The sequence below is a fragment of the Engraulis encrasicolus genome, chromosome 13 (genome assembly GCF_034702125.1).
Source record: "Engraulis encrasicolus isolate BLACKSEA-1 chromosome 13, IST_EnEncr_1.0, whole genome shotgun sequence".
NCBI lineage: Eukaryota > Metazoa > Chordata > Actinopteri > Clupeiformes > Engraulidae > Engraulis > Engraulis encrasicolus.
In genome coordinates this window covers 3,117,085-3,130,231 of record NC_085869.1, presented here as the reverse complement: position 1 = coordinate 3,130,231, position 13,147 = coordinate 3,117,085, and the positions used below count along the sequence as shown (strand labels likewise).

The following is a 13,147-nucleotide window of genomic DNA, read 5'->3' as shown; positions in this document are numbered from 1 at the left end:
AGCCGCATTTCACAAATTGTCCTCTTGGGGGAGAATTTCTCTGCCGCAGGAACGCTATTTCTCAACTGCCAGTGGTTGGGTTTTCAACATTCTATAGCTTTTGTTTCCTGTACAGGTCTACGTCATGCTGTACCTAACATCGCTGCTTATGGGATGGAGTGTTGACGATGTCACAGACCATTTATTATATTGCAGAGACAGACCTAATGCGCTCGTCTGTCCATTTATTAATAGCAGCCACATAGCCTATCTGAATTTGACAGTATGTGATGAGCTGTATCCCAATTGTGAATAGGCTACACCACTCAGTGTAGTCGTCGGACGGCATGCCATTAATTAAACTGAAACGGATATTGTTTAAAAAAAAAAAAAAAAACTCCTGTCCCATCGATAAATGCGAACAGAAAACCACGAAACAGAGACTAGGCCTAGTCGTTATTATAAGACCCAATCCATCGAGGGCCATTGCGCAACCAGTCTACCGGGCGCGTCATTTCTGTCGGGGACTGAATAGAAATACAGTTACTGAAATGAAACCATGCACCTGAAAATACTAGGTCTGAAATGCATTTTTATTAAGCATAGCCTATCACCATTGTGTATTAGGCCTACAGACAATGAGCAAACAGGAACTCATTTTTAAAAGCCAACATCAACGCGTGCGCTCAGTATTCAGTCTGGCTTGCAAATAGACCACAGGACGCATTTGAACACGGAGTTCATATCACAAATAGGGTGTCACGATATCACGGACAGACGTTGAATTGATAGGTTTGAGTCCGACAAGGCGCACTCTGCAGATGATTAGCTTCTTGGATAGCCTATTTTGTGAAGGTTAACTTGCCATTAACAAGGAAAGGTGATCCGATTTCCATCCTCCCTGAGAATATTCTTTCTGTCTTCAAATTTCCACCTGTCAACAGCAGATCTAGACTCCCACCTAACCACCAGCTTGTCTGTTTGCAAGCAGTAAACTTGGCTGGAAGAGGTGGAAAGAGTACAGAAAATGTACTCAAGTAAAAGTATCTTTACTTCGCCTAAATTCTTCTCAAGTACAAGTAAAAGTACCTATCTAAAATCTACTCAAGTAAAAGTAAAAAGTACTTCACTTAAAATGTAATTTGAGTAAAAGTTACTTAGTTACTTAATTAGCTTTCCTCTTGAGAATGTCATGTTTATTTTTCTGGAATATCGTCCACCATAACCTCTATCTCTTGCTTGGCACCAGCCATCATCCAATACATTAATACAAGATAGTAAAATAGTGGAAATGCTGTGTGCCATCCTGCACAATCTTTCATTTCCGGCGGATTGTGGCATTATTGTGCATGGCATTTTGTCTCTCAGTCATTTTTTTTTACTCAGTACTCAGGCCAGGTTCCAGTGTAATTGAGTAAAGTACTTGGGTCAAAATGTACTCAAGTACAAGTAAAAGTATTCATTTAAAAAATTACTTAAAAAGTACAAAGTATTCATAAAAGCTACTCAAGTACAATACTTGAGTAAAAGTAATTAGTTACTTTCCACCCCTGTTGGCTGGTAACTTCAACTTTAGGCCTAGGTATGCACCAATCAGGCCCCTACTATTGCGTTAATAATGCTGTATGGGTTCATGACAACATGAAATATACAGTAATTGGCTGTAGTCTTACTTTTGCATTCCAAGTATTACAGCTAGTGAAAACTTGACCATATTAAGAACGCTTCATGTGTGCAAATGATGGAGGGGTTTAACATTCTCCTATGCACCCGAGCTCACTTGAAATAGACCCAGAAAACATGGTAAACTGTCCTTTGCTTACAGAAGTCAAAAAATGTCATTCTTTTTGAAAATAGTGTCTTGCACATCCTGTGCTACAGTGAAAATGGACTATCCAACTTGTGTTAGTACTCACTTCAAATGTCAGCCTCCATGATGGCATTGGGGTGCAGTAGTGCATTGGTTAAGCTGTTTTCACTCATCTGTAGAGTTATACTGTAGGTAGACTGTTTAAGATTGTTGTTTATTTCCAGAATTCATGCTACCCATTCACTAATGTTATCCTTTTCATGAACACTTACCACCACCATCAAATTCTAAGTATTCTAAGTTTTCATGACTTATTGCACTTTTCATATATGAAAGGGGGATCTTCTCTATGGTCCGCCATTTTGAATTTCCAGAATTTGACATTTTTAGCTGCAAAAATGACTTTACTTGGGTCATACTGAAAAAAAAATGTTACTTAGTAAACTTTCCTGAAAAGATCAAATTTGGCAATAGGCAGTCCAGTTTCAATGATCAGCATACTTGCAGTACCTTTTTTTCCCGCACAGTGTACCTTTAAATACAGCACTGAATGATGTATATGGGTTGTAAACAGCATAAAAAGCCACTCCTGCATTATATTTTGAAGGGAGATCTTTGGCTGTTGCTACATAGTAAGGACAAATTGCATTCTCTACTATGTTTTAACCGTTAAGCCTCAACATAAGGACCAGCAGGTGATAAAATGGCTGACTTTTGGTCAAGACCTGTCACACTGTAAGCACTACAGACAATAAAACATGGGAAAACATGATGAAGAATACACCGCCATTTAAGATTTTGAAATCATCTCCAAGATAGGAATTAACAGTGTTTTTATATCAAAATAATATCATCACTTAATGCAATTAACTGTTGAGTGTTGTCTTTTGTTTTGTTTTTAGTCTTTCTCGACATTTGCTGCCTTTTATTGTCCCTGCCCCCACATGTTGTGCCAAAACAATAATTTTGGTCAGTTTTGATGGCTGATATGTTTTCTTTGTACCGTTTTCTAATGTAAGAATCAGATGCTTTGAAAATTACAGTATTTTGTTATTATTCACAATTTACCTAGTGTCCCAACTTCTATGGAGTTGGGGTTTGTACAGGTAAACAGGATGTAAAAATACACAGGTGGGGATTATAGGGTGCATTCAGCTAAATTGGGTCATCAGCTAAATTGGGCCGGATACCCTAGTAACAGAGAACGTAAAGAGAACGTTTGACTTTTGGTTCTCTAAAGGTTGGGGTTATTACCAAACCAAAATCTACCACTTAGAAACGTTCCCTTTGGTTACAGTAAAAACCAAGCAGCCATTGGTTCCGGTTCGGTTCTGGATACGTTTCGGATACGTCATTTTTGGTTCTGTTTCGGTTCTCACTGGGTTGCCAGGAAAGTTTAATTTAAGTTCCCAGAACGATATATGTGTGGTTCCCATTCCATTTCCTCGCCGTTCTCTCACCGTACCTTAATTGCTTTTCATGTTTGTTCCCTCATCGTTCCCATATGGTTCCCATAACCTTGACGGTTACATTATAGGTCTGGTCACGTCTGGTTCCCTAGACGTGCTCCTGATGTTCCCCCAACTTTGTTTATACTGTGTTGTTCAGAGCATAAGCAATGATGACTGTCCACCCGATTCATATACGTCTACATATTAGTAACAGCATTTCCTCCAGATTTAATCATGTACACAATCTATTTTTTTTTTTAAATTCCATTTCATTCATTTAACTCAACTTGGTTGGGTTGATCTAAGGTTTGGCTGTGCACACAACATCACACAAAAGATGTGGTGAGTGAAAGAAATAACTTGAGAACTTGTTACACCTTTGCCGGTAACAAGCAGGCCCCTCACAACCAATCTGTCCATCAGCGCCTGGCCAAACCTAATTACTTAGGGCTGGTATATCATGATTCAATAGCTTGCACCTGAAAAACTCCTAATCAATCTGGTCACATGGTACTCTTGAGCCTGTATATAAACCTGGACTGTCAGAGTGCTTTAGTCATTTGCCTGCCTGCCTGCCTGTTGGCTGGTCAGCATGGCACAGCATAGCGCTTGTTTACCTGCTTTGCAAGCAAGCTAACAGCGCTTTTGGCTTATGGCATTTGTTAGCTACATCTTGTGCCTTGCTTTGTGAGCTAGTCAGTAACAGCACATGTTACATTGCTTGCTCCATTGTGCACTTGATGTAGATGGTATGGTTATCTTTAAACTTCATTAAGGGAAACATTTCGTATTAATCCCCACTAGATTGTGTTCATACATGCTCAGCAAATATTTTTCTCACAATGTGGTTCAGCATAGACTGATATATAAAATATAGACGTACACATGTTTTCAGCAACCTTATACATTATTTTAAGAGAGCAGTGTGCCAAAGTGATGCCAGGCGCAGGGTGTTTCAGTCATGGTGGAGGATGGGAGGTGCTTAAGTACCATGATCAGGGTACCTCAAATATGGTGAGAGATAGTGGGGCAGGACCAAAACACATTCACAATAATAAACAAGGTTGGGGGAACATCACGAGCATGTCTAAGGAACCAAATATGCAACCAACAAGGTTAAGGGAACCATATGGGAACGGCAAGGGAACAAACATGACATGAACAGGAATAAAGTGACGGTGAGAGAACAATAAGGGAACGGAATGGGAACTACACATATAACATTCTAGGAACGAAAATTAAACTTTCCTGCCAACCAAGTGAGAACGGAAAAATAACCAAACATGACTCTCTGGACACGTACCCAGAACTAAACTGGAACCAATGGCTTGTGTTCCAGCCCTAGTAACAGAGAACGTAAAGAAAACGTTTGACTTTTGGTTCTCTAAAGGTTGGGGTTATTACCAAACCAAAATCTACCACTTACAAACGTTCCCTTTGGTTACAGTAAAAACCAAGCAGCCATTGGTTCCGGTTCGGTTCTGGATACGTTTCGGATACGTCATTTTTGGTTCTGTTTTGGTTCTCACTGGGTTGCCAGGAAAGTTTAATTTAAGTTCCCAGAACGATATATGTGTGGTTCCCATTCCATTCCCTCGCCGTTCTCTCACCGTACCTTTATTGCTTTTCATGTTTGTTCCCTCATCGTTCTCATATGGTTCCCATAACCTTGATGGTTACATTATAGGTCTGGTCACGTCTGGTTCCCTAGACGTACTCCTGATGTTCCCCCAACTTTGTTTATACTGTGTTGTTCAGAGCATAAGCAATGATGACTGTCCACCCGATTAAATCATATACGTCTACATATTAGTACAGTATTTCCTCCATTATTTAATCATGTACACAATCTTTTTTTTTTATTTATTCCATTTCATTCATTTAACTCAACTTGGTTGGGTTGATCTAAGGTTTGGCTGTGCACACAACATCACACAAAAGATGTGTTGAGTGAAAGAAATAACTTGAGAACTTGTTACACCTTTGCCGGTAACAAGCAGGCCCCTCACAACCAATCTGTCCATCAGCGCCTGGCCAAACCTAATTACTTAGGGCTGGTATATCATGACTCAATTGCTTGCACCTGAAAAACTCCTAATCAATCTGGTCACATGGTACTCTTGAGCCTGTATATAAACCTGGACTGTCACAGTGCTTTAAATATTTGCCTGCCTGCCTGCCTGCTGGCTGGTCAGCATGGCACAGCATAGCGCTTGTTTACCTGCTTTGCAAGCAAGCTAAAGGCGCTTTTGGCTTATGGCATTTGTTAGCTACATCTTGTGCCTTGCTTTGTGAGCTAGTCAGTAACAGCACATGTTACATTGTTTGCTCCATTGTGCACTTGATGTTTGCAGGCAAGCTAAAGGCGCTTTTGGCTTATGGCATTTGTTAGCTACATCTTGTGCCTTGCTTTGTGAGCTAGTCAGTAATAGCACATGTTACATTGCTTGCTCCATTGTGTACTTGATGTAGAAGGTATGGTTATATTTTAAACTTCATTAAGGAAAACATTTGGTATCAATCCCTACTAGATTGTGTTCATACATGCTCAGCTGATATTTCTCTCACAGTGTGGTACAGTGCGGTATAGACTGATTTATAAAATAAAAATATCTTACATGTTTTCAGCAACTTTAATCTTTAGCTTAAGAGAGCAGTGTGGCAAACTGATGCCAGGCACAAGGTGTTTCAGTCATGGTGGAGGATGGGAGGTGCTTAAGTACCATGATCAGGGTACCTCAACTATGGTGAGAGATAGTGGGGCAGGACCAAAACACATTCACAATAATAAACAAGGTTGGGGGAACATCAGGAGCATGTCTAAGGAACCAAATATGCAACCAACAAGGTTAAGGGAACCATATGGGAATGGCAAGGGAACAAACATGACATGAACAGGAATAAAGTGACGGTGAGAGAACAATAAGGGAACGGAATGGGAACTACACATATAACATTCTAGGAACGAAAATTAAACTTTCCTGCCAACCAAGTGAGAACGGAAAAATAACCAAACATGACTCTCTGGGGACGTACCCAGAACTAAACTGGAACCAAGGGCTTGTGTTCCAGGAACCTTCTTAGAACTAAAAATTGTTAGTAGGGAGGAACCTTCGTAGAACTAAAAATTGTTAGTAGGGTAAGCATTGGGTGTCTCATTTCTTTTAATTCTACAGAACAACCACCAAAAATGTACTGAAATTGTTGCAACATTACTACTCTATCAGTTTAAAGTCATTTGAATTGCATAACACTTTTTTGATGGGCAGGGGGAACCCTCATATGGAGAGTTACAGAAGAAAGTGAATTTTCAGCTTGCCAAAATAAGAAATCGTCTAGATGAGGATGATACTGATGATGCTGTTTTCAGATGTGATAAAAACTGGAAAAATTGATATGTTTTGAATTTGTGCCTTTAATCTGGAAAAACATAGCTGTGGCAACATTGTGAATCGTAAATACCTAAAAATGACCAAAAAAAACATCGGCCCATTTTGGCTGAACATGTTAAGGTAAAGTGGGCCGCCCCTTTCAGGTAATTTGGGCCGTTTTTTTTAATGGGAATTATTAATATTTTCTACAAACACAATGTGACTATTATTGAAGATGGTGGTGTCAGGGGAGCTCTTTTAATGGATTTGTGATACAACAAAACAAACAAAAAATGGAGGAATATTAAAATCAGCACTAATTTTGTTTTTCTTTTGTGCAATAATTCTTAGTCTTACCATTGGAATGAATAGGTTGCCCATTTTACCTGAATAGGTGGCCCATTTTACCTGAATGCATTTTTTCCATCCAGGATGACACACTTATCACTAAAACTTGTAAACATGTTTAATTTTTACATTAATCATCTAGTTTTTTGTCATGAAATGGAAGATTATGAGGTAACACTTTAGAATAATGGATGCAAAAAAGCATTATAAAGACTTAATAAATAATTAACTATTGATGAACAAAACATTAACAAACGTTTGTAAATGACTAGGAAATGTAAACAAATGCTTGTAAATGACTAGGAAATGCTATGTTAATATTTCATATTTATCAAACATTTACAAGTTGCTTGTAAATGAATAAAATACTCTGTTATAAGGTGTGTAAAATCTTGCATATATCATTTGTAGATATTTTATAAAGCATTAATAAAGCTTAGTTAATAATAAAAACATTTGTTAATGTTTTATTCATCATTAGTTAATTATTTACTGAGTCTTTACTAAGGAACATTATTATAAAGTGTTACCGATTATGAGTCACTTTACGCAATCAAACTTAAGTTTGGGTAAAGTATTGATGTTCTTCCACATGATGTTCTTTTTGAATTTGCCAAAAAGTGGCCCAATTTAGCTGAATGCACCCTATACAGTTGAGGACGATATTACTAGCCCCCCTCATGAAATTAGACATATCTCTTCATTAATCATTGAGAATAATCATTATTAATAAATGTATGTTATTCTGGAAACAAATACACCATGGAGCTGGTATCCAATAAGTTAAATTTGGACTTTTCCATTTTCACAATGAGTTTAAACAAAAAAGTGTAAAAATGGCAAGGACAAAATTATTAGCCCCCTTATCATTAATAGTCAATACAGTGCCATTTATGAACAAAAATTGACACTAGCCACTTTGATTAGTTGTTAACTATGTTGGCACATGTCCTACCAGGGATTTTGGCCCATTTTTTTCATCGCAAATAGTTATGCTGGTCCAAATGGCATGGATGTTGAGGATGGACATTCATTTTCAGCACTCTTCAAATACTATCTAAAGGATTGAGGTCTGAACCACTCCATGACCATGGTTTTAGTATCCTTGAGGAACATTTGAACTATTTTGGATGCAAGTTTTGGGTTATTATCTTATTGAAAGATCCAGTGAAGATCTTAGCTCCCTCTATGAGCATATTTTTGCAAGGTCACTTTCCACATTCTATCATAATTTTCAGTTTTTATGGTGCCGTACACCCAAACAAGGTTTCCTGTGGCTGAGGCTGCCACAGAATGATACATCCACCACCATGTTTAATTGTGGAAACCATCTTATAACGATTCAAGGCCTATCCCTTTCTTCACCTGACAGAAGCAGAATTCATGCATCAAAGCAGGTGCAATTGAATATCATCAGATGAAAGCAGAGATGTTCAAAACTCATTTTTGACTTTCAAATGTTCACAGGCAAAGCTCAATAACACTCTGATATGCACTGCTTTTAGTAAAGGGGTTCTTCTGTGATGATGGCCCCAAAGCCCAATATGATGACAAGCCCTAACAACTGTCAATCATGGTGGTGGAAAAAGCTCCAGGTGAGGCCAGGTCAATAACAATCATCTAGGCAGGTGTCCAATGCTTCTTTGATCTAATGAGGCCAAGCAGTTTCTACAGTTACACACAGTGGTGGGGCATCAAGTTTAGTCTGTTATTCAGCCTCAGACACAGGGAGTCTGGGTCTGAATCTGGATTGCTGGGTCTTCCAACAACATTGTAACCCAAAGCATACATTTAGATTAATTCAGAGGTTCTTCAAGGACACTAAAACCATGATATTGGAATCACCCGCTCATAGTCCAGTCCTCAATCCCACTGAGAGTCTGTGGTTAATGTCTATGCTCAGCATCCATGCAATTTGGACCAGCTAGAACACTTTGCAGTGAAGAAATGGGCCAAAATCCCTAGTGAGGCATGTGCCCACCTAGGTAGCAACTTATCAGAGCCTCTTGTCAGTTTTAGTTCGTAAATGGCGTCATATTGACTATTAATGATCAGGGGGCTAATAATTTTGTCCTTGTCATTTTTGCCAAATCCAAATTCAACTCATTGAACATTATCTCCATCAGTGTATTTGTTTCCAGAATAACAGAAACGGTTAATAATGGTCATTCTTACTGAGAAATCAAGAGAAATGTCTAATTTCAGGAGGGGGGCTAATAATATCGTCCTCAACTGTATATACAGTATACTGTGAATATGCGCATACATGCAACCAGGGCAGCTGACAACATTGGCCGGTAGTCATTTAGAAGGGTCCCCCACCCCAATACATAGGCCTACTATGTACCCTGGTCTGGACCCCTGTCTCCCTGGGCCCGGGATAACTGACCCATTTGTTCCCTCCCTATCGGCGTCCCTGCACGTGAACAAGGCCTTAACCATGCAGGTATTCCAAGCACTTGGCTAGGTAGTAAAGCAGGTTAAATAACCTTGAGGTAGTGGTAACTCATCTAGTAGAAGAGCCATGAGTCCTCATTTTCTTAATTGAATGACATCCATGTGGAGGAATGTATCTATTAGCAGGTTTACTATCATGTTCTTGTAGCGCTTTTAGTCAGGCTGTTTTCTCTTACAGAGTCTCTCACACCTTGAACACAATTCCCAGTATAATTAGAGAACTGCCAACAGTAAACTCATTCAGTAAACAGTTAAAATTGTGGTTACTGGATTGTCAATGAACATAATTTCACATAGTTAGCCTACTAGTACTGGCAGCTGTTCTTTAACCCATTGTGTCCTGGAGACAGATACACAGGTTTTTCAGGATTTTGAGATTTTATCTATCTTATTAACTATGTGGGTATGTTAGAGCTGAATGAACATATTACAATGCAGGGGGGGGGGTCTTGGCTTTTAAATGTAACTCATTTCATGTTGGTATGTGCTTCGGAGGCTGAGATATTTAGGATTTAATAGGAAGAGGGCACCCTTTCCCAAAAACGACTTAGGACAAAATGGGTGAATTGAATGACAATGTCCATGTGGAGGTGCTGTATCTGATTAGCAGGTTTACTATCATGTTCTTGTAATACCCCCCTAGGTAGATAGGCTGGGGCCGATGAGAATATTGATCGATGAGACCCTCTGCCATTCCAGCCAGCCTCTGTGGGCCAAGGAGACAGAGCAACCTGCAGCCTCAGAACCGCTGACTCGGGGCGGTTTTGAGAGGTACCGGTACGTAAACTGATGCATGACGATATTACCAGAGATTCTTTAAGTGTAGAAAAGGCTATGGACATTGAGTAGTTTTCTCTGTCTATTTCATGCACTTCCTTAGTTTAACGATAGGACTCTTATTTTGACATCGCTTGTTTCAGGAAGTGACATCACGCCTTCCTCCATCTTTGTTTTAGTTCAGATGCCATGATTCAGTTACACCTAACTCCGGAAAGTTTCCTCTTTTATCTTCAGCAATCCTGTGTTTGTGTGCATAAATGACCGCAGATCACACACACACTCACACATCCGTGTAAACACAGATCCAAATCCCTGTAATGTACATCCTTGAAGTTGAATAGAAGAAGTCAACTTTAACCAATCCGTCTGGCGTCATCCTTTCATACTGAACCCCTCATTCAACATCCTTCTGGGCTTAAGTACTGCTCTGGCCGGCACTCCTTGATTGTGTGTAATGAAAATACAGAACGGCGCAACCTCTTTGTTTAATATACAGTCCAACCACCTGCTATCTTCCCTACATTAAGTATATAGTTATTGTAACGCACTCTGTGTGTGTGTTGCAGAAGTAGGATGCCGGAGCCAAAACCCGCTACAACATGGGAGCAGCTGGCTTCCCTGCAGAGCCCAGTAAGACACTACATCACATCACATCACAACCAATCAAAACCCGCTACAACGTGGGAGCAGCTGGCTTCTCTGCAGAGCCCAGTAAGACACTACATCACATCACATCATACTACACTGTAGTGCTACACATCACAATATACATGTTACTACTTTGCATTACATTTACATAACTGCATCGCATTGCATTAATGACATAACATTGCATTACATTACGATCTTACACTATAAGTACATTGCATTGCATGACAGGCAGGGGTGAGTTTCTCAAAAGAGAAGTTGTTAGCCTGTTAGCAACTTCGGTAGTTGCCAATGGGAAAATGCATTGAAAACTACAAAGTAGCTAATGTAGTAAGCAACTTTGGCTTTGAGAAATTCACCCCAGAACAATAGATCATTACTAGGCCTATGCAGAATATACTGCATACAAATTATGACTGTACATAGTATTGCAATGCAATATATCACTTTATTGCATTTCATTCTAATCCTGGCTATAATGTGAGCTTAATCTGGCCAAACTCATGTGGATTTTAATTTCGGAAAGAATTAAGTGTATCTCTGAGGGCCCTACCGTGGCCGGGGTAAATTTCTCAAAAGAGAAGTTGTTAGCCTGTTAGCAACTTCAGCAGTTGCCAATGGGAAAATGCATTGAAAACAACAAAGTAGCTAATGTAGTAAGCAACTTTGGTTTTGAGAAATTCACCCTTGATATGGTAGGGCACACGTTTACCACTCGGCCAACCCGGGTTCGTTTCCCGGTCCAGGTCCTTTGCCGGTCCTTCCCCATCTCTCTCTCCCAGCTCACTTCCTGTCTCTCCTCCACTCTCTTGTCTCACAGAAACCAATAAAGGCTGAAAAGCCCCCAAAAAAATCTTAAAAAAAAAAAAAAAAGTGTGTCTATGAGAAGCCTATAAGTGGATCTGCAACACAGCTCTCAACACACATCACCACACTCAAGTAATAGCGTAGACCAGTGTTTCCCAACCTTTTTTATCCCGCGGACCCCCTACGCCTCTTAGTTGTGCCATGAGTACCCCCTAATTCATGTTCTATATCACTTTCTTTGTCCTGATGTGACTGCTCCATACATTTGTTATAATAATAACATGTTTCCAAGTACCCCCTGCAGTGTGCTCGCGTACCCCTAGTGGTACACGTACCCCTGGTTGGGAAACACTGGCGTATACATCAAGGCTCACTTGAACAAGAGGAAACAGCCTCATGTGACTACCTTGGTCAAGTGTAAAGAAGTCCCGCACACTGTCCATTCCACCAACAAACTTTAATACAACGTTTCGGTCATCCGACCTTCTTCAAGTAAAGTCACGTTTCGGTCATCTGACCTTCTTCGGGTAAAGTAAAGAACTTTACCTGAAGAAGGTCGAATGACCAAAACGTTGTATTAAAGTTTGTTGGTGGAATGGACAGTGTGCAAGATTTCTTTACACTTGAATGACAACCCCACTGGGATAACTACCTTGGTCAAGTAAAAGGATTAATAAATTCAAGATAATACAGTTCCAGTTTAACCAATTTGATAGGTAATCAAACCTTTTTCCACCTTTGGCTGTTCAGCACCTACAGTACCTTTGTGCCCTTTCAAGCCATTCAATGGATGTCTACAACTTCAATTTAAAAAAATAATAATGGGAAAAGATATGGTGATCGCAAACTTGAAGGGTAGTGTATAGCCTATGTATGTTGTATGTACTGTATGTTCTAATTGCACAAGGTGGGTAAAATGCAAACTTTGTAACCTTTCCAGGGCTTGACATTAACTTTTTTACCCACTGGCCACTGTGGCTAGTGGTTTTCCCCAGTCACTAGCCATTCAGGTATTCCACTAGCCACTGATTTTCTATCGTCTTTTTTTTCTTTATCATGATACGTGTACGTCTATCCTCAGAAGATGAGGTGCTAAAGCAAGATGCGTGTATACCTTTCTACATGGAAGTATATCAAGCAAATAGAAACTGAGTTACTGAGCTTTTTCTTGAACTTAAATACAAACAATTGATACACAATGGGCAAACAGCAGCATAAAGGCTATGATGCGTATGTTACCAAGGAATAAACTGCCGGCCAAATTGGCTAGTGATACTAAAAGTATGACTAGCCACAGCCAAGTTTTACTAGCATTTGGCCGGTTGACTAGTGCCAGTGTCAAGCCCTGACGGTAGGGACACATAGGAGGCGAAGCCAGGCGAAGCGAAGAGAGGCGAAATCCAACCGTCATCAGGTCGTCGCGGCGAATCAAATGGAATGGAACAGTTGTTGTTGATTTGATTGGGCCGTGGCAGGCGAATTCGCTCCTCATTTGC

General features: G+C 39.8%; 1 protein-coding gene across 1 annotated transcript in view; it reads left to right on the top strand.

The window, feature by feature from the left end:
• LOC134460614 (protein mono-ADP-ribosyltransferase PARP4-like) overlaps window positions 1–13,147 on the top strand; it is a 55,539-nt gene that overhangs the window by 37,972 nt on the left and 4,420 nt on the right. The window contains exons 9-10 of the mRNA XM_063212983.1: window positions 10,060–10,193; window positions 10,763–10,826. Of these exons, the coding sequence (XP_063069053.1) occupies window positions 10,060–10,193; window positions 10,763–10,826 (198 nt within the window). The remainder of the gene's footprint in view (window positions 1–10,059; window positions 10,194–10,762; window positions 10,827–13,147) is intronic.